Consider the following 24,140-nt stretch of genomic DNA (forward strand, 5'->3'; position numbering starts at 1 on the left):
TACCACAATGACATCCCTCAACCTTCGTCCCGTCCCTTCCTCCTCTACTTCTTCCTCGTCCAAACCTATCCCTTCCCCCTCATTGCTCAAACCATGGGATTTCTCTTACTCCCCCTCATCGGATGGATGCGACAAGAACTTGTTGATCATGTTTCATGGTCTCGGTACGTGTCTCACACTTCTCTATATCTCTTTCTGTCAAATCAGCTACCTCCTCGTTCGACCAGCTCGGATAGCTGATCGAAGTAAAACCGAACACTCATATAGGCGATTCAAAAATCCCATTTTTCAACCTGGGCAAGCAGCTCAATCTTCCTTCTACAGCTATCTTATCACTTTCTGCACCTGATCCGTAAGTGGACTTCTTTCTAATCATCCAAATATCCAAAATATATACTACCGTACACTTACTTATACTTATTATGCTTACATTTGTTTTGGGATGATTCTATATAGTATCCCGTTGATGGATCATCCCTCTTTCTCATGGTATCCAACCTTCACCCCTACATTCGATCCCCTCCCTATCCAGAATCACAATCCTACAATCCACATGGCAAAACTACGTTCTTTGATATCCACGCTGACGAGTAAGGAGGTAGGATGGGAACTGAAGGATATCCATTTGTTCGGATTCGGACAAGGTGGGACTATAGCGTTGGAGCTAGGTCTATCAATATACAATCAACCACTCGGTACAGGTGAAGATACACCGAGAAGATTCGGTTCAATAACCTCCATATGCGCTTCAATCCTTACTCATCCCACTTCCACACTAAACATTCAAACTCCCATATGTTACCTTACGAGGCATTCCCCACAGTCTGCTATACATCAGAAGAACCTGAATATACTTAAGAGAGCATATAAAGATGTCGAAGTGGTACAAGCCTCAGGTGGGAATGAGCAGATGCCGAGAAATAAAGATGAATGGTATGGGATTATGAAGTTCTGGGGTCAAGTGTTGGGTAGGGAGGATGAGGGATGGAAAGGACAAGGAGAGGTTTATGAGGTTGTTAGGTAGTTTTACATGTGTTATATGAAATGATGACAATATACTGAATCTGCATTCGCATTATACTTTGAAATTGTTCTTTTGATCTTACTTATAAGCTACAAGTTGTTATACGTCGATCCTTTGTCTGTCTCGGTACACCAAAAGATACTATGCTTACTATACTCCCCACATTCAAGTCAACAAGAGAAGTTCGATAGTGTCCATTATAACGAGTAATCAAGAATCAATTTAGTCAGTCCATAGTCACTTATTGACGCTTTTGATGCTCTGCCGCAGCTCGTTTCCACTCCTCCCGCGGGATCCTGTATCCAGCGAACAACAAACTTGACGTCGCATTACCACTTCCGGTATCATTACCGATCGCACCAGTACCGTTAGAGTAGACCGACGAGTTACCGTTGTTGGTGACCTCAATGATGGGGATCATAGGACAAGTGGGTGAAGGGAGGTATTGACCGTATTCGCCAGCTGCCCATAGCACTGTATTTTCCCACCATTTGTTAGATTATAATCCGATCGAGAGTGTCTGATTGTGCTGTGCCACTCACCAACTCCGTTCGTCCAGCCAAATCCTACTTGGACCGTATACTAAAAATGATTGTACAGAAGTCTCAGCTGATACGTATAATAGCATGACAGTCGTTTTTGCAGAGTCTTACCTCTCCGCCACCGCCTGCCGCATCTGTATCAGTCGCGTTGAACTAAAATGAAGTCAGCGAGATCCCTCAGAGGTCAAGGAGAAATATGAAGGAAACGGCTTTTCCGGGAAAACGTAAGGAGTTCGGGAGGGCGATAATTCACCTTCTCAAACATGACACCTGAGGTAACAGCCTTGTCAGCTCATCCTGAACTTCCTAGACTTCATTGGGTGGCACTCACCAGATTGTCCAGCCGTATAAGTTCCCGTCGCATTCAACTCGCTCAATGGCAACTGAGTCAAAAGTCCCTCAATAGCTCCTCCAGTAGAATACCACGAGCAGAACGCCGCGCCCAAATATCGATTGGCATATTCGATACTCAATGCCAATGGCCACGGTTTACCTTGAGCTTCTTGCGTCTGTAAGGAAACATTACCGATGGTACTTTGAGGTTGAGGTTGTAGTTCCGATTCTTGCAGGCCTAGTTGACCCGATGCCACTTGGGAGAATGGGATGGTCAAATTGGACAGTACCGTTGCGTTGGGGTGATGTCTGCCGAGAGCCTCGAAGGCTTTGATCGTGGTGTCTATGTTTACCTGTGTTGAATCATCTGTATCTTTATGGACAGCAAATCAGCTTACGAAGATGAGGTGGCCAAGAATTAGGGAAATCCTACAGGATCAAGAACGGTCAGCTGAGGGATATATTGTGAAGCATTAAGCTGACTCACCCAGTTCAATCCTGTGTAAAGCAGACTTGCAACACTGGGTATACCAGAATACTTTCCAAGTAAGAACCTGGCGCCAGAGACGAATCGGAGAGCCTCCGTTTCGTTATTAGCGATTTCATTCGGGGTGATGTTCTGCCATAGGGGCCAAGCACCAGCTGGACTGTAGACGTTGGATCGGGAGTTGGAAGTAGTGTTGAAATCGTAGAACCAAGCCTAAACCCAACCATGCTCAGCGGATGTCCACTGCGAACCTGACATATGACAATGCTCACCTTCTCTGGATCCCAACACAGATCTAGAACTGCATCAGAGAACAATTGGGCCTGTTGTCGATGGTAGAACGCAGGACTAGCACCAGATGACGAGGAATTGCCCGAAGAACCAGTTCCGGTAGAATTGGTCTGCACAATATCGGTCGAGTTTCCAGTCTGGGTAGAGTTACTGGTAGTGGGAGCACTCGATCCAGTCGTATTGGAATATAAGTCGTACAGATTTGCAAGCTGTTCCCCTGTCAGTTTTGACGGATAGATACCGCTTTACGTCGATTAAGCTCACTAATAGATGATCTCCTGATAATAGACTCAACAGATCGACTGGTATGATGGCTTTTACGTTGAGCGTTCTGAGAGCCGGATTGTTATCGCTAACATTCTGTACTGGCTGTTTACACCATCTTGAAGAGTAATCCCATCCTGATTCGGCGCCTACACGCGATAAAAAAAGGTCAATGCCCCGTTCAATTAAAAGCACAGAACTTCTGGACGGAAGCCACCCACCTGTGGCCAATTCGGAATACAACTCTGCCTTCGCACTCTCATTGAGTGCCGGCGAACTGCCAGTAACAGTCTCGTAATCTTCAACATACCCCTGACAGCAGATTCAGCCTAAGGACCCTTTGCAGCTTCCTACCGTTCACTCACCTCGGGTCTAGGAGCACTATTATTCACGGCGTAGTGAGCTACCAAAAGGGTTGTACCAGTAAAGGGGGAAGTGTAGTTGAATGTTCGATTATTGGACCACCATTGCATTTCGGCCTGTGCAATCTCAGTATCTCTAATTGCACTTCATACCGTATGATCACACTTACAGATGCAAGTGGTAATGCTCTTTCGAGGATAGTTGTATTTCCAGTGACTTTCACGTAAGCATCGAGCATCTGATAGAAATTATAAGCTAGACATTCGACTCTCTTACTCGAGGGATAGCTCACTTGGATGAACATGGGTGGCTGTGATCGATTCACGTAGTATTTTCTGAGATAGATATCATAAGCTATCGGGACACACCTTTTACCGCAGTAGCTTACCTTCCACCGTTGGGAATGTAACCATATACCTGTAGTTCTAGAGCCATTAGCTACCAGATCCCGTCAGCCAAGGGATAAAACGACAACATACATCAATGAAGTCCATCATATTTTGTAAGAGATTCCAAGCGTAGTCAAATAGTTCCGATTTAAGTAAACCTTCGATGATCCACTACAATTATCAAAACACCAAGAACCATCAATCAGCCTGGTACAGCTACTCCCGGGAGAAGATGGGTCTTTGATCTGCAGATATTTGACATACTCGAGAATCCCAATAATAAATCTCCCGATATCTTCCACCTGGAACCACGACAGTATGGTTGAGAGGAATCAAGCTCGAATCGCAAGTACCATTGCACAAGGAAGATTGGTTTGTCTCTCTAATAATATAACACACATAGAATCGTCAATATCCCAGCCATCTTTCGGGGCCAGATCTCTGTTATAGCCCAGAACTCACCTGATAAGTAAAGTCCAGTAGGAATTGACGATACTAGTCCAAGCTTTGTATATCGGATCAGAGATATTATCCAATATAGCTGGGTTCTGGTTGAATCCTTCAATAGGGATCTGCTCGAGATCTAACCCTTCGCCTTTCTGTACACACCATCAGAAGCTTCTATCAGCTGATGTATAAATTATAGTATGGTAACGCCGTAAGCCTACAAAATTACTTTCCACGAAGGTCTCGATTTGTCCGACAGTGACGTTCGATCCGAGTGCATTGAACGCTGCGAGGGTATCGTTGAGAGTACCGTTTGTGGGCTATATAATAGGATAGTATCAGCTTACGATCAGAAATTAATATGATCAAAGTGGCTCACCTTATCTACAAAAGTCTAATTTGAATAGATATATCGCAATAAATCAGCTTGTTTCCTTCAACGCCTCTCCTGACTCAGAAGGATACAACTCACTTTGGAGTCTGGGAAAATACCAGCAAGTTGAACATCTTGTAACAACTATAACAATTGAGTTAGCCTGGCGACCCATTGATGGTTCGAACAGGATCAACTTACGACCCCTGGGCAGTACGTGGTATTCGTTCCATCCTCACAAAGATCTACAACCACAGTATATCACGGCAGTCAGCATCTTCTACTATACGTGATTGTAAGATAGTGACAGAGAGTGCTCCACTAACATTGTACAGGTGGATAATCCCCTTGACCCGGTACGGGCGTATCGAGCGGGACTGTCGGTGAAGGAACAGTGGTCGACACGGGAGTAGCGGAGAATGAAATAGAAGAAGTCTGAGTGATATTCTGTGCGATGGCACAATGAAGAGCTGAGAGGATGATTATGGACCTCATCGTACCGAGGATATTGGCCTGTTATAAGAGGCTGCGCAAGAAGGAAAGGAAAGGAAAAGAAGAAGATTGAATTGATCTTTACGAGTAATTCGTTATATCATATCATCAGAGTCCAATTTATCCGGAAATTGTCTTTTTCTTCGCTGATCACCTGCTCATCCAACATTTGCATGCATGTCGTATGTCGTACTTTGTACGGAGTAGCCTGTTCCACTCTCCCGACTCTCAATCTGGACCTTGCCCTAGTCTTGTATTTGGTTCTTCGCTTCGTCGACTCTCTTTTCCTTGGCCCCGTGGGTGGACATTCAAAATACTACCGAACCCGATTCGTGCCTGAGCAAGTGACGTCACATCCATACCCCCCATGTTCATGTTCATGTCCAAATTGGTGCTCGAGTGGTCGCGAGTCGAGACATGCCTCAATACATGTGTGTGAAAATCAAAAGTGGATTGAAATGAGACCTGATTGAGCCATTCTCTTTCGCAGTAGTACATGCATACACAGCCAACACGCTACAACACATTCACACTTCCCTTGTATCTATAATATACCATCTATGCCCCAGTCCAAGGCCAAATCTTCTTGGGTTTGCAATTCCTCTTCAACCAATCCCTCACTTCCTTATCTTCGTCACCTTGTAACAAAGGCATCAATTGCTCTTGTACAGAAGTATTATGGTCGTTCAACCATCTGATCTCAGATTTAGTCAATAACTTGTAATCCACCAGGGAAGTTTGAATGGGTACTTGTGTGATACGTTCGAAAGAGAGGAAATGTCCCGATTGATCATTCAATGTCTATATAATCAGATCGTCAATCATCACGTATCAACAAGACACAATTTACTTACATCAACAGGTTTACATAAGATGACAGACTCGATCCTTATCCCCCATTCACCTTCCTTGTAGTATCCAGGTTCAATACTGGTTATATTCCCAGGTTCGAATGCTGCGTTTCTGGGGAACATGGGATCTGACAACGAGCCGGGTCAGCTGCATCTTCATTATCAATTGACGACCATACCAGCTGTGCAACTCATTCTCATGAACAGCAAGATAAGTACCTATCCCATGACCTACACCATGTCCGAAATCCAGTCCGTCTCTGTAGCATGTCGTCAGCTAAGGACATGGTAGATAAAGTGCTAGCTTACTGATATAATGGTCCTCTGGCTGTCATGTTCAGTCTATCTGCAGTCATGCCTCTAGGGAAGATCGCTGAACTAACAGCCAGATGACCTTGCAATACTCTCGTATACGCTCGCTTGATCTCGGAAGAGGGTGTCTTGCCAAAATACAAAGTACGGGTTGTGTCGATTGTACCGTCTATACGAAATGTCAGCTTACAACATTACCTTAAACTCCCTGATGGGCCAGCTGACCTTCATATTGTGCTCCAGAATCACTAGGATGTCATAGTCAGTATAAACGTGCATCGCAATGGACAAAAGCGAGAGAGCCATCGCGAATGATAGTGTACTTACATCACATAAGTAGAATCAATATCTATCACTCTGTCCTCTCCCCTTTTAGGAGCGTAGTGAGGCAAGGCTATAATCCTAGTTCAGCTCTGAAAAGAGCCCAGTGATGGATGACTCACCTCCATTAGGTCCAGATGCCGATATATCATCATAAGCTAAACCACTTGAGTGTAATCAAGCAGGATTAGCTGGATGTTCACTACAAAAGACACGTCTAAGAACAGCTCACGCAAACAATTCCTCGCGTCTCCTGTATCTCGTCAAAGTCTGCGCAGCTGCCCATTCTCCAACCTTCTTCTTCTCCTGTACCAGTATCTTCTCAAGCCATGTTATCCATCGTACCTACACATATCACGACGTAATATCTCATCAGCCTGAGGTCGATCTGCGTAGCGGAGTTAGCTGCGATGAACGAACCATAGCTCTACCATCACGTAGATATGCATTTCTAAATCCTTGAATCTCCGTCTCATTCTTGATCGCTTTCAGTCTGTCGACAGGACAAGGAATAACTTCGATATCCGACTATATCATCCTCAGACATCAGTTATGACACCTACATCGTGTTCAGAGAGGAAATTGAACTTACCGTACATGCATCTGCTAATGCCCAACTGCATTCCCTCGTAGTCAAGACTTTCTTCTTTCTCTTCTTGATTTCATCTCCATCTCCTTGCTGAAGCTCTTTAACGTATTTTCCAACTTCTTCAATCCCATACGGTCTGATCTCCACACCTGATTTCTCCCAATCTTCCTTTGACGCTTCATCTGTTATTTTCCTCTCATCCACAAATACCACGCATTTATCAGGTGTCAAGACCAGATAGGTATAAGCGACTGGACAGAATGGTATATCCGATGGACATCTGAAATTCAATAACCAAGCTACGGAAGGCAAAGTCGGTAAGACATATATCCAATCTTCCCTTGATCTTAGACGAGATGAAGATGAAGAGGTGAGATGATCCGATAGAGCAGATCGGACTCTGACTAATTTTGGTGAGGTATTTTCACCTGAGAAAGATATGGGATAATGGTGAATCGGACCTGTCGATCTCTCGGGGGGAGAATGGCTCTTGTCGACTAAGTTGGACGTGAGGGGGATGAGCTTGGTGGAGGATTCTGAGGATTCTAAATGGGATTTGATAGATCGAGCGAGGTCTAGATTGTATGTGAAGTCAAAATATCTTAGCAACAGAATATCAGATTAGATGGAATCTGGCATTTTTAAAGCTTACCGATAGAGAGTAATTTGGGATCGATACCTATTCTGGATCCATCTTCAACTTCCTACAGCCACACCAGTCCCCGCCTTATCAGTTGACAAGAACTTGGACCAAGAATTGAAAACAGTTCATGTGCTCACCTTTAACAACCATTCTACCCATCCACCTACTACAGCATCTTTCCCACTTCCACCACTCGCACCGACCCTGACAACTTTCCAGCCTTCGACGACCTGCTGTCCAGCTTGTATCCAATACCTGGAGTCTACAAATAATAAACCTTCCGAGTCGATAGATGAAGAAGGTATCAGAGCTGTTCCAGCTGATCCTGTAAACCTATGAATCACACATCACATTCAGTTTCTGTACTCTGGTTGATTCGATAGGACGTACATACCCTGATATCCATTCTCTCCTCTTGTCCGATTCCCCAATTTCCTCAGACTAGACACCATTACCTTATCAGTCTCAATCCTTCCCTTTGTCCTCGCTATTGAAGTAGAGGAACACATACTTGATGTTCATCTTCACTCGGTACTACACTACTCATACGTCAGCTATTGTACATACTGGGCATGCATATGATCCACAGCTAATACGTGAGTGTCAACACGAGACTCACTACCAATCCACTTTAGCTTCTTGTACTTGTACTCTCAAATCTCTTAACCGACATTTGAGCTCTTCTGACCTATCGTCATATTCTCTGGACACGGGCTGTTCGATATTCATTGTACATTTCTCGATCACTGAGCTGTCAGTGTCATCCTGGAGATCATTCGAAGTGGTCTTGGCTGCACAGAACATCTTGTATCGTTGATATCAGCAGGTGGCAAAGTAGACTGCATACAAATCAACAGATATCTTGACATCTACGAGTAGGTAGGTAGGTCAGCTCGGTCCGTCACCTGCACCCTAACCGGCTTACATTGATAGTAGTGAGATTAGGATTATTTCGTAATTCAGCATCAAGGACAATTGACGGAGTTTGAAATGATCATTAGGATTGTCTTGTAATCACATCAAGAAAGCAGTCAGCATGCGTCTGCAAGTTTTTCCTACATAGGTCTGTCTACCTATCTACCTCTTTCGTCATGCCTTCCCATTCGTAGCTCTACATGTCATCCACCACCACAGCATCGAAACAGTTTGATGATCTCACGTTACAGCATACCCAATACACATACTAGGTAATCGGGGTAGACGACGGACATTGTATATACAGTGATCAGCAGATTCCGCCCATCTGCCCGCCCATCTGCCCTCCCGCCTCCCCAGCTAAACGCTTTCAAACTTACCTCAACGCCGACCATCCCAATCGTTCAGTATGCCAGACCGTACGCCCACTTCACCCCGCCAGATCCAGATCGATCCCCATCTCCCCCAACCTTCCCGCAATATGTCGATGACCTCCCCAGTCCTGACGCCCTCACGTCAGAGCATACCTCATCGGAATTCTCATGGGGGGCCAAGGAGCTATCGACATGCCGATGATGCAGATGCGAGGGAGAGGCAGATGCAGCAGGATATAGAGAGTGCCATGAGCATGTGTAAGTGAAACTTCTACTTGTTAGACAGACCTCAAGCACGATTCTAATGAATTGCGGTGTGATACGTATATAGCAAGAGCTCGATCGGGTTCTTTGGCAGATACGTCTCCACCTATCGTTCGACCTTCCGCACATCATTTCCCATCCACCTCACCTATCGAGGAAAGTTCTTTCCCCATGTTATCCGATGCGGAAGAGGCAGAGATGAACAGAGCGAGGTATCATCATGGACCAGATAATGGATCAGACGACGAACATGGTCATGGAAGATCACATTACGATAATCAGGAAGATAGGGAGGAAGAGGGATTGATGCATGATCATCATCGTGGACATGGACGTGGAGATGATAGTGTAGGAGGATCGAGTGGGTATGACTCCCATGCTAGACTGTTAGATAGGAGAGGCTCAGATGGAGATCAACATCGTTTACCTATGTCGATGGGTATGGGAAATATGGAACGACAAGGCGCAGATCTAAGATCACTTGGCGGGATGGGTGGAGTAGCGAGAAACAGATTTGATTTTGCGGCTATGGAAGAATACGCCAATAAGGAAAAACAAAATCTCTTAAATGCCGAATATGGAGGAGGGACTTGGGCGATAAATAACAACAATAATAATGGATTCCCGAGAAGGAGGAGTACACCCAATAAAAGTCCAAGTGCGACCAACTCGGTTCGCGGAAGTCAAGAAGACATCAATCAACCGAGAACTGGAGGAGGAAGTTTCGAAAGGACACAAACCATGTCTGCGTTTGGTGATGAACCCGAACATGAACATCAGGGTGAACCCGATAATATGACCGAAGGCCCATTCTCACCTGCCAGTACAGCGAGGAACGATGGTGATGGGCCAACAACCTTCCATCGAAGGAGACAAAGGAAGTTGTCACAATCAAATCCAATTCAACGACGACAAGGGAAATTAGCTCTGTTTGAAGGATTTGGTAATTCCGGTAACAACGGTGGTTTGGATGGGGAGGTTGTACCTGAATCCTCGTCGACGGCATTCAAAGCTCCAAGATCAGGTAAAGGCGGTGTACCCATACCTTCCACCTCGGGCGGTGGACCTGGGGGATTCGCACCTTATTCTGATATTGCACCACCTGCACCAGGACATGATCGACCATATAGATTCTCGTTCTACTCCAATGCTATGCCAGTCACGATCCACGCTAGATCCTTGGCGGAACTACCAGCAGAGAATCAAACGTTTGAAGAATTGTTCAAAGGTAAAAATCAATCTTCTTCTGAGAAGGGTACACCAAACAGAGACAGTGGACAGGATACCCCTCTACAGCCTCAACCGCAACATATCGAGCCGAGCACGATAGCCAGTAAGACCAGTATGTTATCGAGAGCTATGGCTGCTCATGATATGTCGAGGGAAGATTCGAAGCAAGGTGGAGGAGGTGGGGGAAATGGTGATAATACGGCCGTTGAAGAAGATCCAGAACAGTTTACTTGGTGGTTGGACGTTTTGTCACCTACAGACGAAGAGATGAGAATGTTGTCGAAGGTGAGTGGAACCGATACCTCTTGGCATTATATACTGATGTGTCTTGTCTTTCCTTTTTTTCTCCCACTAGGTATTCGGTATTCATCCTTTGACAACTGAAGATATCTTGCTAGAAGAGACTCGAGAAAAGATTGAGCTCTTCAGGAATTATTATCTTGTGTGTTTCAGATCGTTCGATCAGGATCCATACTCTCAAACATATTTGGAACCTTTGAATATGTACATTATCGTCTTCAGAGAAGGTACATTATCGGTAAGTGTCAGATTCTACCCAATATCCTTCCGATCTCATTTTCTGTTGTTCTGACATTGATCTCGAAATCTTTTCGCTCGTCAGTTCCATTTCCGAGGTACACCCCATCCCCAAAATGTTCGACGACGTATCAAGCATCTCAAAGATTATATATCCGTAACTTCCGATTGGATATCCTATGCCCTTATCGACGATATCACCGATGCCTTTGGTCCTTTGATCCAATCTATCGAATATGAAGTAGATAGTATCGACGAGCTGGTGTTAATTCTGAAAGAAGCTGAACAAAGTGATATGTTAAGGAGGTCAGTTGATAGAATACCCTGCTTCTCTTCAGGTGTGGTGTAGCTGACTCATCCGTGTTTATAGGATCGGTACTTGTCGTAAGAAAGTTATGGGTCTATTGAGATTGATGGGTAACAAAGCGGATGTAGTCAAAGGTCTAGCCAAGAGGTGTGAGTTGAATTCCAGAACTGGTATTCCTGGGCGCAGGGTCGAGAACGAGAAAGTTAACAGACTATGTGAATTAAATTCATAGGTAACGAACAATGGCTGGTCGCTCCAAAATCTGATATAGGTTTATATCTTTCTGATATTCAGGTGAGTCAAGCTGATACCGTATACATTCATCGAACTGACCCTTTGGACGGGATATTGATAAATACCTTATCCGATTTATAGGACCACTTGATTACGATGACTCAAAATTTGAATCACTACGAAAAGATCTTATCTCGATCGCATTCGAATTACCTAGCTCAAATCTCGATCGAAATGACAGATGCGAATAATCAAATCAACGACGTCCTTTCGTATGTACCATATCCCCTTTATACCCAAATCTCAATCAACATCACTGATGACACTGTCTTGATTATACAGTAAATTGACCGCCCTAGGTACAGTTTTGATGCGAGTTTTGCTTCCTTAACGCTTATCTTTCCTTCGATCACATCTTACTTTAGCTGATGTGTGATTGTTTGGATAGCCCAATGAACTTGGTGACTGGTTTATGGGGTATGAACGTCCACGTACCAGGGGAAGATACCAAGGATGGTGTGAGTGGATACAAACCCAAGTACAAATTGTGATTTGACTCCAACTTACCTAACTTTTTGATAGTACGCTTGGTTCGGAGGTATCTTAGGTGGATTGGCATTATTTGCCATCCTAGGTGCATGGGCAACTGTAAGTAACTATGTCTCCCAAATTGAAAGAGGGGGAGGATGAAAATGAAATTGAACAACGCTGATATGAATGACATGGTCTGTTCCAATAGTATAAATGTTTCGTAGTTCGATAAATCTTACTACTGAATCACCAATCGAAACGCGAAATCAGAAATGATCGTTTTGTTCTTTTCTTCTCAACCGTTAGAATAGATTTTATGAGGTCCTACGCAGAGGTAACATAAAGTGGTATATATATAGTCGCTGAGAAGTATTGTAATTTCTGTAAAATGTTGTATCACGCTCTTCGTTCATTTCTTTTCCATTTTTCTCTGCAATCAGCAACTTATATTTTCGAATACGACATTAATAATGTTTGCCTAGTCTCTTAATGTGAATAAGAATAAGGATGTATATACGAGTACAATGTTGTTCGACCCGAGAGAACATGCTGTTCGTCTTGCAATCTGCAGCATACTCCTGTGTATCTATTAATTCATTATACATTGACGATAGCGTGAAATTCTATAAACCTCCCTGAAGGGACTAACGATTCTTCGTCCAAGGTTCAAGGCTTTGCAATCAAGTAGACTGACTACATTTGAGTTGAACTCTCCATCTTCATTCTTCTAATTCCTTCGTGATTTGAAAACAAATACTCATCCCGCTTAGAACTACAGGAGACAGCACACACACGTCAATTCCACATAAACTCGACTAAAAGGAAGTAGATCTGATGACACTCACTTTTGATAGATCTCTACCAAAGATACCTCTCTTAACCCAATCAAGCATCAATAACATTCTTGTTCTCATTGAAGTCTGTTCAGACCAGTAGATACTATGTACCAGAATTGAAAATCAGTACCAAGGGGAGGGGATAGTCAATATGAATAGAGTACGAATCGTAAGGGATGCCGACTTACGATCTCCATGCGTACATAGCCAATAATCCACCGGCAAGTGAGAATCCCTCGTAATCAAATACAGCGCTACAGGCATCATAACATACGTCAGTCTCTACCATCTCGACTGACACAAGCGATCTCGAGAAGTGTTGGCGGGTAGGAGTTGAAAGGTAACTCACGAATTACCAATATAAGCCAAACTACCTAAATGGAAATACTCAAACGGATGATAATAAACTTCATCGTTGAGATCTTCGATACCATTCGCTTCGAGGGTTTTATGCTGTTTGGCTAATTTACTGAACATCCCTCCTAGGTATTTACCTTGTTGAGAAGCTACTTGAGCGGTCTGTCGATCGATAAATTCACATAATCAGCTTGTTAATTCCATCTGGCAACTGACTCGAGAGATGTATGTATGGGGTATTACGGAAGTCGAATATAGGTTAGTTGATCAGTCACTTACAGCTGGATAACTCGTTACTTTCTTACTCATACCCAAGAACATAGCTGCCACTTCGTTAAGGGATAATCTCTCATCTTTATCTTTGTCGAATTCATCAAATACGTCTCGCCTATATCACACACGGCTCATACAGTCAGTTAAGAAGTCTCGCTTTTGCGCATACGTCTGGGCTAGGTGAGGGAAGATCAAGCACACTCACATCTTGCCAAAGTACTTCGTAGCGAGAGGGTAATGCTTCTTGATATGAGTCACCATAGCTTGCCATTCATCATAGTCACTATTTTGGTGAACACAGAACAATCAATAAGCTCTGTGTCCATTTAATCTGCCAGGACCGGAGCAAGGTGAACTTACAGAGTACCATCCTTGTTAGCATCGAATCTGTCCCAAAGCTCGTAAAGATCATTGATCAAATTGGTGTGCACAGTAGCCGCATCTCCAAGTGCATAAACAGTTCCTTGTGGTGCACCTTGTACTCTCAGGTAATTGTCCACTTCAACGGCTTTGGAGTGATATTGATTAGGAAGCAATTCGACCAATCGCTTCGTGAACGGTTGCATGGCTACGTAGACCGAATTTCAGTACTATTGTCTTGGAGATACTGGATATGACTCAGCTCACCGATACCAGTACTCCAAAGCACGAAGCCAGCTTCGATCTCTTTACTTTGAGGTTTGGCTTCCTTATCTTTGGGATCTTTAATACTCAAGATCACCTTGTCAGGGAAGACTTCTTGTACACTAGAAGAGCACACTTCGGTTCAGCTTCTGGTTCAATTTCCGGACCTTACTGCAGCTGACTCACCGAGCGTTGATAACCACATCCACGTCATTTCTAGCGAATCTCTTCTCAGCATATTGAGAGATCTTCTCGGAATAGGTATTCAATATATGGTCTCTGGATTGTACGACTGTCACTTTGACTTCGTTTGCAAGCAATTTGGGGAACTGCAGCATCATCAAGAGATCAGTTATCGCCCTTTGACTCGACGAATAAAACTTAACTGACATATTTCAATACGTCTTCAGCCATCATGTCTGCCAATTCAGCAGCGAATTCGACACCGGTAGGTCCACCACCACAGACAACGAATGAGAGAAGTCGTTTTCGCTCTTCTGGTGTGGTCGTGGGCAATGATGCCAATTCGAGATTGGCTGAATAGGTGAATAAGCATGTCAGCCCGATCTCCCATTGATATGGACAAGGTGAATCGAAGACACTCACTCATGACCTTTCGTCTGATCGCCTGAGCATCGGGAACAGTCTTGAGCTGATAACAGTGCTCTAGACCTTTGACACCGTGATTGTTCGTGGTGGATCCCACGGCGATGACGAGTTTGTCGTCTACACCGACAGACATTCAATCAGTATCGATGCTATGTCTAGCAAATATGTCCTGAGAGAGGATTTTCATCGGACGAAGTAACCCATGTCCATCAAACTCACAAGGCACATAACATCTCATTGTCCCCTCCCCGCCATCCTTGGGTACTTCGACCTCCAACAGCCTCTCCGCCATATCTATATCCATCGCCGAACCCATGAGATAATGACCTCTGACTCTCGCTATCAGCTTTCGCAGCGGTTCGACGAGTGATCGGGGCTCGACCGTACCGACACATGCGGAGGGGAGAAGAGGGGTAAAAGCGAAATATGTTTGAGGTGAGATGAGGGTTACGTTGTATGCGTGTGGTGGGAGTGATTGGAGGAGTGCCACGGCCTGGATCGAAGAATATCATTTGGCTTTAGTCATTGGATTCCACTGGACGTATAGCAGATATCGAGGAAAAAACTGTAAGTGGAAAGTGAAAATACTCACCCCCCATCCACCACCTATAACCACCAATCTAGGTTTCCCCTTCATCGTCCTCTTCGCATCATCCTCCTCGTCATCCAAATTGACTTCGAGGATAGGCAAGTTCTTCTTACCTCCTAATCTAGGTTTGAGCGATAGGGGATTACAAGGCACTCTATCGACGTGTCTCTCACTGTATGTGAAGGCATCGTGGAATAGGATAACAGAGGTAAGTACCACTATACCCAGTACTGAGGATAGACCAAGTCGGATGAATATGGATGTTATAGGGTATTTGGCATTGAATGATTTAGGTGGAATAGAAAAGTTTCGGATGGATGATGTGGGTGTTCGAAGGGAAGGGACGATAGGTCGATAATGAGGGTTGAAGAATGTCTTGGACGAGATGGTAGAGGCTTGGGTAGTGGTTGTTTTCGTACTTGATGATCTAGCTGAGATGAGCTGATCTCGGATAGAGAAAGAAGGTTTGATGGTGATCGGCCGATGGGGTAGTGAGGTGAGACCTATAGGTCGGAGTGGTATCTTGCTTCGCATCATCTTCATGTGTATTTGAATTGAGGTATACTATCTGACTGCAGTTCAGATACAAGAGATGGGAGATGGAAGATGGAATGGGGGATGGCAACGATGAGTGAGGGGTTGAGGGATGTTGATTGGATTGAGCATGTCATGAGGGGATACAAAGTTCATTGTACTGTGCCAAATCCACAACGACGTCACCGACACGCAGACACTGCAATGGCTACTCGCTAAACCAGATCAAACCACGTGGTCGCGTCTATTTTCGTCAAAAAACACTGTTGGTATCCATAAGTTATCTCTCTCTGTCTCCCTCGTTTCATATGCTCTCTTACTCTGGTTAAAATGAAATGGGGGGATACCATATCTGAAGGAACAAAAAAAAAAAGGGTTATTGCTATAATATAAATTGAATTAAGATGAATACCGATTTTACATATATTAACATTTTCCAATATCATGCGAAAAGTAAGAGAAGAAGAAAGAACAATGCTTGTTGTATTTATCTTGGTACTGAAAATTGGGTGTTGACTTGGTTGTAATGATCTACACAACTATAAATCCGCATCATCATCCAATTGAGCAGGTTTCAACATTCCCGGTACCCTACTTGCCGCTTCTCTCTCTTCGGCGGCCTTCTTCTCTTGTTCAGCCTCCTTTTCGTCAATGTAAAGTTCAGCATTATCACCAGAGAACTCCTTGAGGGAGATCAAGAAATCTCGTATGGTCAATTTGAATTTGATGGGGTCGTTGGAGTTTTCGAACATCAAATTGACGAATGATTGTATTTGAGCGCTATATCATCGCACACACTGCATTAGCTTATGCTTTATATATCCCCTAGGCTCGATCCCGGTGCAGCTACAGGAAGTGTTGACTCACGGTTGGACATGTCCGAACGCTTTAGACAACAGATCACTAATGTATCCCTTGAGGAACGTAGCATTGCTCATACTTGGATCAGAGACTTGAGCAGGGTCGAATAATGGAGCTTGGACTGAACCAGTCTCGACGAGCGAGATCAATCGAGCAAGCAAGATACCTTGCATCTTCAAACCTGTGAGAAAAGAATTATTAGTGAGCTGTTTGCAGTAAAACTGTTGGAGGAACCCAGCTCACCGCTCTTGTGATCCGCATCGGTAAGTACATAGAAGACATCACCAATCATGTTCAACAAGTATTGTTGGTAGAACTGATTGGCGATGTCGGGCGTAGATGCTGCAAAGTTGTTTGCTATTTCGTATGCAACTGCAGCAATGTTTGTCAGCTGAAGCCACGATCGACCGATGATATCGAAGCTCACTGTTCAGACCCGTATCGGCGATATCTCTCATAGTATGCTTGAACGCCCATACAACAGAGTCCATGACGAGTTTGAACTGTTGTGGTGGGATTTCCAAAAGAGCTACACCACGCAATACGTTAGCTGATGCTAGACGTTCGCTAAATCCAAGACAGCTTACCAGGGAAACAAGTCAAGTTGATTGCTCTAAGCAACTTGAAGAATCCCACTCTGTGTTCAGGGTACTCAGAGAAATCCTGGTTGATCATACCCAAAGTAGGTTCAAAGACAGCATCGAGGATAGGTGCAATCTGCGGGGTAAGGATATTCTGCGATACCAGCATTTGTAAGCCATCGTTCTCATTGCGATTGAGCATCAACGAATAGCCTACCCCTAATTTAGAAACGATAGTAGCGGTGACATTCAACACCTCGGCATCTCTAGCTGTAGGTACATTGTTGTTGTAATCACCCAAGATAGCATCGAAGAGACCAGGGATCAGGTTGGTATTTATACCTTCGAGGTCTTCAGCCTTCTTGACATAGGTCTCGACCAGTCGGAGAATCTCCTTCTTGATCGTTCGAAGAGCTCGCACTTTCGGTGTTTTGGTGGCGATCACACCTGAAACAAGATATTATCAATACCGGCGTCATGCTCACCATATAGAGCAGGTGCTTACCTTGCTGGGCAACTTGATCGCTTATGATTCCACTGACAGTCCTGTACAGACCTAACATATCAAGCCAAATACGGCCAAGTTGAGGTAGGAAGAATGAGCCGATGGAAGTACAAGCGGAAACATTGGTTTTGAGGATATTGGAGAGGATCTTGACGTTCTCGGGGTTGCCAAGGACATCGACATTGCTAGCTGCTTGTTGCATGAGATTGTCCCACTACGTCAAAAAGTATCAGTACCAAACATTCAGGACAGGCTGTGCAAATACACTAACAGCATTGTTTGGCAGTTCCATGAGTTTCTCGATCAACCTTTCCTGGGTGGGCTTGTTAGGCTGAGAAGCGATCATGTAACCGACAGCTTCGTAGAACGTGTGTACCTAGGAAGTCTTACAGTGTGAGCTTTGTACCTTTCGCTGGAATTATCAGCTTACCTGCTGAGGTGAAAGATCCACCGTGATTCTATGTAACGTCCTCAAGATCTCGTCGATGAAAGGCTCTTGTTCTCCAGCTTGCTGCATCACGAAGTGTCGTCTACACTTTTGAGCGATCTTGATGAACGTATCGCAAGCCATATCTTGAACACCTATAGTATGATCGAAATGAATCAGCTTCTGTATCGCAGGCCGACAAGGGTTAAGCTCAGACTTACCTTCATGCGTTTCGTGCATGAACTCGAAAAGCTTGTTGACGACAGTTTTGAGGAACTTCCAATGAGCCTTCAAGAATCGTGGGTATTGTCCGACGATGTACATGATGTCAGATGCACAGACAGCTTTGTTGTCCTTTCCTCTCTTCATCTCCGTCAAGCCCAGTAGATCCTTGATGACGGTGACCAGGAATCGTTTTTCAGTTTCCTCGTCTGCAGGCGTGATCGTTGTCAGCTCATCGACGGGACAGAGAGTTGAGAGGGCAGCTGGTCAACTCACTCATAGCACCGGAGATTGAACCGATAGCCCAACACAGGGTATTGAGGTTGTTCCACGACCATTCACTTCCGTCAATCTGGCAAAGCTGTTAGCTGGATGTTGCTGCCATGACGAGATTTGCTTAGCTCACCTGCTTGGCCAATTTATCCGTCATGATAGTCTCTGTATCCTGAACATCTAAATGCGTTAAATAGACCAAAACCTCCCTCATACTCTTGTAGAGCACTATCGTATCACTTTCTTTCATGAATTCTCGAACAATCTCTCCTTCATCGTTTTCCACGATTAATACCTGCACCACGCATTAGTACGTACTCTCGGAGACACCGGGAGAATGCAGTAAAAATTTCACTCACTTCTTCAGGTTTCACCATCTTTTCAATCATTACCAATCTCAAGTTCGACAAGATGTCCGAGTAAACGTTCTTTCGTAAAGGCATGCCGTTCAAAGCTAACGAATGAGGTCCATTTAATCCTGCGCCTAATCCGCCAATGTTGAGGTTCATCAATGGGTTGATATCGCTCATGGGTAGGGATTGGATCTCTTCGTATAACTCTGCTACAAGCTGTTGATTCAAGATGCTTTGTCAGCTCAGATACTCTGAAGTCCGAAAAAATTAGCTCACTTTGGCCCAATACTCCAGACAGATCTTGAACACTTCCCTGTCATCTACAGTAGATATCTTGATAAGGTATAGGTGAGCGTTGATGAGTAATTCGGTGTTATCAGGAGTTTCGATGAGACGAAGATGGGTATGAAGGAAGTTGGTAAGGAAAAGAGCGAGATTTTTGATAAGTTGTTGGTCCTCATCGTCAGATGAAGCGTATGCGGCAGCCATATCTACATCAAGGATTGTATGTCAGCTAAGCTAGATCAGATCAGACATGCGTAGGAAAGCTAACAAACCTGTGTTTGGCGGTACCATCCTGTTGACGCTAGTCATAACTACTTGGAAAAGAGTAACGAATTTCCCATTATATTCAGGTCCGACGTTCAAGGCTCCGATTTCTCCTAAACACTTGAGTGTGACATTTCGGAAATCCGGCACTTCAAGGAACTATCGAAATATCATCAGCTGACCCATACACTGAAAAGGTAGTAGTAGCACAGCTTACCCGTGAGACGAGATAATCGATAATTTGAGTTTCGAATATATAACCCAATGGAATCCAATTTAAGAACCTCAATAAAGTCTCTAAAGTAGCTTTGATCAAACTTGGCTTGTTTGCTTTTTCTAAAACTTCATTACATAGATTGAAGATTTCACCAAATTCAGAACACATGGTTTGTTTGAGTGCTTTGGTTTTGGCTTGGGTCATTTGTTCGGCTGAGAAATCGAATACTTCCTCTGATAGTAATCTGAGGATGATCATGTTATTCTCACAGAGGGAAAGGTTGGTACGTGAAGAAGCGCAGATTTCTGGTATGAATTGTGGCCAGTCTTTAGGCCATGCTTGTTTGAGAATCTAAACAGTAGTGGCATTTAGCTTAAGTAGTCCGATATGAGGAGATCTTGAACGAGAAAGCTAAAGCTTACCTGCACAAGTACCAAATTAAGCTTGTTCAAATACCCCTTCTCTCTTCTCATCTTAGTCTCATCCTGGGATGTTTCTACGGTAGCTTGAACGATGAAATTTCGAATACCTGAAGAATCGAATATCAGCTCTACAATTCAATCACTGTATATATCGGACACACCTGTTTGTTGGTCAGGAGGTAAGGCCTTCCATCGTGTCTGCACCAGTTTTTCTAGGATTTGCAAAGCGATGTACTGTTGATACCCAACGTATTAGCTCAATGTCTACCAGTTAAGCGAAGCTGAGCTCACTTTGGTGTTGATGTTCTGAGAAGTCTCGAGGATAGCAGGTACACGTTGCCATGAATCAGGATGATCTTGGAATTGAGTAAGCACCTTTTGAGCCGTTTGTTGCTGCGCCAAATCGTCCGTCAATATTTATGAGTAAATACGATACGTAGGGAGTGACTGCATTGTCGGATTGTGGGAGGTCGAGGAAGGAAGGTTGACTTACCTGTGCTCCTGCGCTGGTGTAGAACGCTTGTACGACCTGGTCGAGGACGCTGCAAGGTGCATCAAGATGTGAGCAAGGTTGGTGAGTTATCGTTGGTAAGAGTGGGATGACGGAAGTTGAGTCAACTTACCTAACATCCAGATCCTGTGAGAAATCAAGAATGGCCTGATAATTCCTTTTGTAAGCTATCACTCTTGTGTATTGAAGAGTCATGGGTGAGCTTACCTCCATCGTGGTCAGATTCACGCCTCTGATGTCTTACACTCGTATATCTCGGTTGTGTACTTGGTTTCTGTCTATAGTAAAGGTAGGAGGAAAGTCATGTCAACATTGAGTTCTCTGATTAGTGGCAAGTGTCTCTTGGTCCTTCCCCGATGTGCCGGCAACTCACCTTCGTCACGCGATATACGGTTTGTAATGACTCAAGTGAGTGGTATGGTTGCTGATTGTCCCCTCTGAGGAATGGTGACTTTTGAGTTGATGAGTGAGGTATAATTGAGATGGTTGATATAGTGGTAGACTTGACGATTGTGTGATTGAGGTTGAGTGTTGAGTGTGGGTTGATGGGATCCAGAGACGCGGTTATCTGAGATGGAGGTCAATCGAATATTCCATAAATCAATTTACCACATTTTATCCCATCTCACCTTCACCCACACAACCATAACATGAACCGGTTAACAAGACACGAGCACATCTACAAAAGTTCAACAATGACATCTCTCCAGACTTAGTCAGCTACCTCAATCAAGTATAGACAAACATGGTATCGACACCGCTCCGACGACCTCGATCGCCCTCCCCTGGCGGAGGCGCAGAGGACGAAATGGCCTTACCAGAAGATTACAAGCCCTACGTACCAGTGGCAAAGCGTCGTGCGCAGATGCTCTCGCAACTGGGCTCTAAAAGGGAGACCGTCAAGAAAGTCAAGACTGCCGAGGAGCTTGAAAAGGAGATGGAAGAAGAGTTGAGAGAACAAGCCGAGGATGAAGAGAGGGCTAGGGAAAAGGCCAGAAGGGAACGAACACTTTTACAGGCTGCTCAGGAGGTTAAGGAGAGAAAGGCTTTGGAGGGTGAGTTTACAACGCTGCCTGTTATGCTGATTATCCAGACAGAAGCTGATGAGATATTGGATGTTGGAATAGACGCGCTGAAATCCGCTGCTGATAAAGAAGCTGAGAAAGAGGCGTTGCTGTTAGCTGAGATGGAAAGGGCTCAGAAGAAATTGGCCAGTGCTCAAGAATTGGCTCAGGGGACTGTATATACAGAAAGTTTAAAGACCTCGTAAGTGTCAATCTGGTATGATAATATAAGGCCAATATACTGACTTATCTATTTGGATCTTATCAGATGGAGACCTCCTCATTATATACGGAACATGTCCGAAGAGGAACATCAGGTGGTCAGAGATAAATTCCATATCATAACCGAAGGTGATGAGATACCACCTCCCATACCGCATTTCGCAGTGAGTATGACTAACCCAACCCAAAACATCCTAACAATAATGGTATACTGAACATATTGTTTGTTCCGTAGGATATGAAAGTTCCCAAACCGATATTGGATTACCTAAAAAGCAAAGGTATCAAGAAACCTACCCCCATCCAGATACAAGGTATACCAACGGCGTTCGCAGGGAGGGATATGATCGGAATAGCATTTACTGGATCTGGAAAAACATTGGCATTCACTCTACCAGCTATAATGCAATCGTTAGAAATGGAAGCCAAACTTCCATTTGTACGGGGTGAAGGACCAGTAGGATTGATCATTTGTCCTTCTAGAGAATTGGCTAGACAGACATACGAAGGTTGTCAAGCCATGTGCAACGCTTTGAAAGAAAGTGGGAATTATCCCGAACTTCGATCGCTACTGTGTATCGGAGGAATCAATATGGCGGATCAAGGGGATGTACTGAATAAGGGTGTACATATCGTGGTGGCTACTCCAGGTAGATTGATAGACATGTTGGATAAAGGGAAATTGAATGCTAATAATTGCAAGTAAGTGATAAATCAAAAAATCACAAATTCAAGAGCTGGATGCTGATATTCTGGATTAGGTATCTGTGTATGGACGAAGCGGATCGAATGATTGATATGGGTTTCGAAGAAGATGTGAGGAGTATAATGTCGCATTTCAAGGTGAGTATCATAAAATTCAATTTCGGTATACGATCGATATTGATAAATATTGTCGGTTTATATAGTATCAACGTCAAACACTTTTGTTCTCCGCTACTATGCCTCGAAAAATTCAAGATTTCGCTCAACAATCACTCATCAATCCTATCCTGGTGAATGTCGGTCGAGCAGGTGCAGCGAACATGGATGTTATACAGGAAGTTGAATATGTCAAACAGGAAGCCAAGATGGTGTACCTGTTGGAATGTTTACAAAAGACTCCTCCGCCTGTTATCATTTTTAGTGATAACAAGAATGAAGTTGATGGTGAGCTATCAATCAAAATCTTGAACCAAACCGAAGCTCACTCAGGTTGTTTATTGTAGATATCCAGGAGTATCTCCTGTTAAAAGGTGTCGAAGCCGTCGCTATCCATGGTAGTAAGAGTGAGTAAACCAATCCCCGTTGGATACATGTTAACGAATATGCTAATCTGTAATATATAGCCCAGGAAGAACGTGAATACGCGATTCGGTCATTTAAGACAGGTGCCAAGGACGTTATGGTCGCTTCGGGTGTAGCGTCCAAAGGTTTAGATTTTAACGAGATCCAACATGTCATTGTATACACCATGCCGAAAGAAATCGAAGATTACGTGCACGAGATTGGTCGTACGGGAAGAAGTGGAAAGACAGGTATTGCAACTACGTTCGTCAATATGAATACGAGTGAACAAACTTTATTGGATTTGAAATACCTCTTAATGGAAGCTAAACAGAAGTAAGTAAAAATCTTGCATCAATACCATACTGTCAAGAAACTATCAAGAAAGAATGCTGATTTCTTGGTGCGTAACTTAGAATCCCAGAATTCTTATTATCCATTGATGATCCTCGAGCAGCTCATGGAGGAGCACTCAAAGGATGTCCGATCTGTGGTGGTTTGGGTCATGGTTTACAAGATTGTCCGAAGTTGCAAGAAGAACAAAGGAGGAAACAAGCTGCTAATACTAGATATGATGGTGGGGGATATTAGTGAACATGTAGTAGATCAATTTGTATCAGTTATTTTCACTTGTTGTACAATAAAGTATGCAATGAGTGTACCTTTACATAAATTTTTCGAAAGCTCATATAATCAATGAGATGATAGTCTGATCTGCTGATTACCGAATGC

At 44.0% G+C, this 24,140-nt stretch overlaps 7 protein-coding genes across 7 annotated transcripts; 3 read left to right on the forward strand and 4 right to left on the reverse strand.

Moving 5' to 3' along the window:
* Window positions 1-7: 7 nt before the first annotated feature.
* On the forward strand, window positions 8-1,024 carry L199_006648 (uncharacterized protein; the record flags this gene model as incomplete). Its single annotated transcript, XM_064892346.1, has 3 exons — window positions 8-164; window positions 268-352; window positions 457-1,024. 3 exons carry the CDS (start codon window positions 8-10, stop codon window positions 1,022-1,024), a joined length of 810 nt encoding a protein of 269 aa, XP_064748418.1.
* A 241-nt stretch (window positions 1,025-1,265) lies between these two features.
* On the reverse strand, window positions 1,266-5,008 carry L199_006649 (uncharacterized protein; the record flags this gene model as incomplete). The annotated part of the gene is made up of 22 exons (XM_064892347.1): window positions 1,266-1,498; window positions 1,567-1,606; window positions 1,678-1,719; window positions 1,820-1,836; window positions 1,898-2,242; window positions 2,298-2,328; window positions 2,387-2,599; window positions 2,659-2,886; window positions 2,942-3,090; window positions 3,163-3,253; window positions 3,307-3,420; window positions 3,474-3,542; window positions 3,597-3,639; window positions 3,693-3,721; window positions 3,784-3,864; window positions 3,958-4,075; window positions 4,156-4,292; window positions 4,362-4,460; window positions 4,520-4,534; window positions 4,613-4,657; window positions 4,715-4,758; window positions 4,840-5,008. The coding sequence occupies 22 exons, from the start codon at window positions 5,006-5,008 to the stop codon at window positions 1,266-1,268; spliced, it is 2,352 nt and encodes a 783-aa protein (XP_064748419.1).
* Window positions 5,009-5,563: 555 nt separating this feature from the next.
* On the reverse strand, window positions 5,564-8,525 carry L199_006650 (uncharacterized protein; the record flags this gene model as incomplete). Its single annotated transcript, XM_064892348.1, has 15 exons — window positions 5,564-5,806; window positions 5,860-5,984; window positions 6,028-6,116; window positions 6,166-6,337; window positions 6,394-6,416; window positions 6,496-6,562; window positions 6,612-6,655; window positions 6,722-6,834; window positions 6,910-7,017; window positions 7,082-7,653; window positions 7,731-7,782; window positions 7,859-8,054; window positions 8,116-8,162; window positions 8,233-8,260; window positions 8,341-8,525. The coding sequence occupies 15 exons, from the start codon at window positions 8,523-8,525 to the stop codon at window positions 5,564-5,566; spliced, it is 2,064 nt and encodes a 687-aa protein (XP_064748420.1).
* A 520-nt stretch (window positions 8,526-9,045) lies between these two features.
* Window positions 9,046-12,345, forward strand: L199_006651 (uncharacterized protein; the record flags this gene model as incomplete). The annotated part of the gene is made up of 11 exons (XM_064892349.1): window positions 9,046-9,268; window positions 9,342-10,789; window positions 10,860-11,042; window positions 11,127-11,347; window positions 11,412-11,497; window positions 11,581-11,642; window positions 11,724-11,854; window positions 11,925-11,954; window positions 12,031-12,100; window positions 12,165-12,230; window positions 12,322-12,345. 11 exons carry the CDS (start codon window positions 9,046-9,048, stop codon window positions 12,343-12,345), a joined length of 2,544 nt encoding a protein of 847 aa, XP_064748421.1.
* A 583-nt stretch (window positions 12,346-12,928) lies between these two features.
* Window positions 12,929-15,938, reverse strand: L199_006652 (uncharacterized protein; the record flags this gene model as incomplete). Its single annotated transcript, XM_064892350.1, has 12 exons — window positions 12,929-13,052; window positions 13,138-13,203; window positions 13,299-13,468; window positions 13,586-13,694; window positions 13,785-13,862; window positions 13,940-14,147; window positions 14,207-14,325; window positions 14,390-14,532; window positions 14,594-14,739; window positions 14,810-14,929; window positions 15,032-15,305; window positions 15,405-15,938. 12 exons carry the CDS (start codon window positions 15,936-15,938, stop codon window positions 12,929-12,931), a joined length of 2,091 nt encoding a protein of 696 aa, XP_064748422.1.
* Window positions 15,939-16,474: 536 nt separating this feature from the next.
* Window positions 16,475-21,069, reverse strand: L199_006653 (uncharacterized protein; the record flags this gene model as incomplete). The annotated part of the gene is made up of 21 exons (XM_064892351.1): window positions 16,475-16,715; window positions 16,803-16,977; window positions 17,040-17,168; window positions 17,224-17,325; window positions 17,384-17,531; window positions 17,595-17,824; window positions 17,883-18,096; window positions 18,154-18,258; window positions 18,313-18,464; window positions 18,531-18,740; window positions 18,808-18,883; window positions 18,938-19,099; window positions 19,164-19,373; window positions 19,434-19,648; window positions 19,715-19,865; window positions 19,924-20,274; window positions 20,346-20,452; window positions 20,507-20,579; window positions 20,637-20,738; window positions 20,839-20,887; window positions 20,969-21,069. The coding sequence occupies 21 exons, from the start codon at window positions 21,067-21,069 to the stop codon at window positions 16,475-16,477; spliced, it is 3,303 nt and encodes a 1,100-aa protein (XP_064748423.1).
* Window positions 21,070-21,601: 532 nt separating this feature from the next.
* L199_006654 (uncharacterized protein) lies at window positions 21,602-23,999 on the forward strand (the record flags this gene model as incomplete). The annotated part of the gene is made up of 9 exons (XM_064892352.1): window positions 21,602-21,911; window positions 21,984-22,122; window positions 22,189-22,306; window positions 22,378-22,844; window positions 22,904-22,985; window positions 23,051-23,291; window positions 23,351-23,410; window positions 23,471-23,744; window positions 23,825-23,999. The coding sequence occupies 9 exons, from the start codon at window positions 21,602-21,604 to the stop codon at window positions 23,997-23,999; spliced, it is 1,866 nt and encodes a 621-aa protein (XP_064748424.1).
* Between the last annotated feature and the right edge of the window lie 141 nt (window positions 24,000-24,140).

The sequence above is a fragment of the Kwoniella botswanensis genome, chromosome 1, assembly GCF_036426115.1.
Source record: "Kwoniella botswanensis chromosome 1, complete sequence".
Classification (NCBI taxonomy): domain Eukaryota; kingdom Fungi; phylum Basidiomycota; class Tremellomycetes; order Tremellales; family Cryptococcaceae; genus Kwoniella; species Kwoniella botswanensis.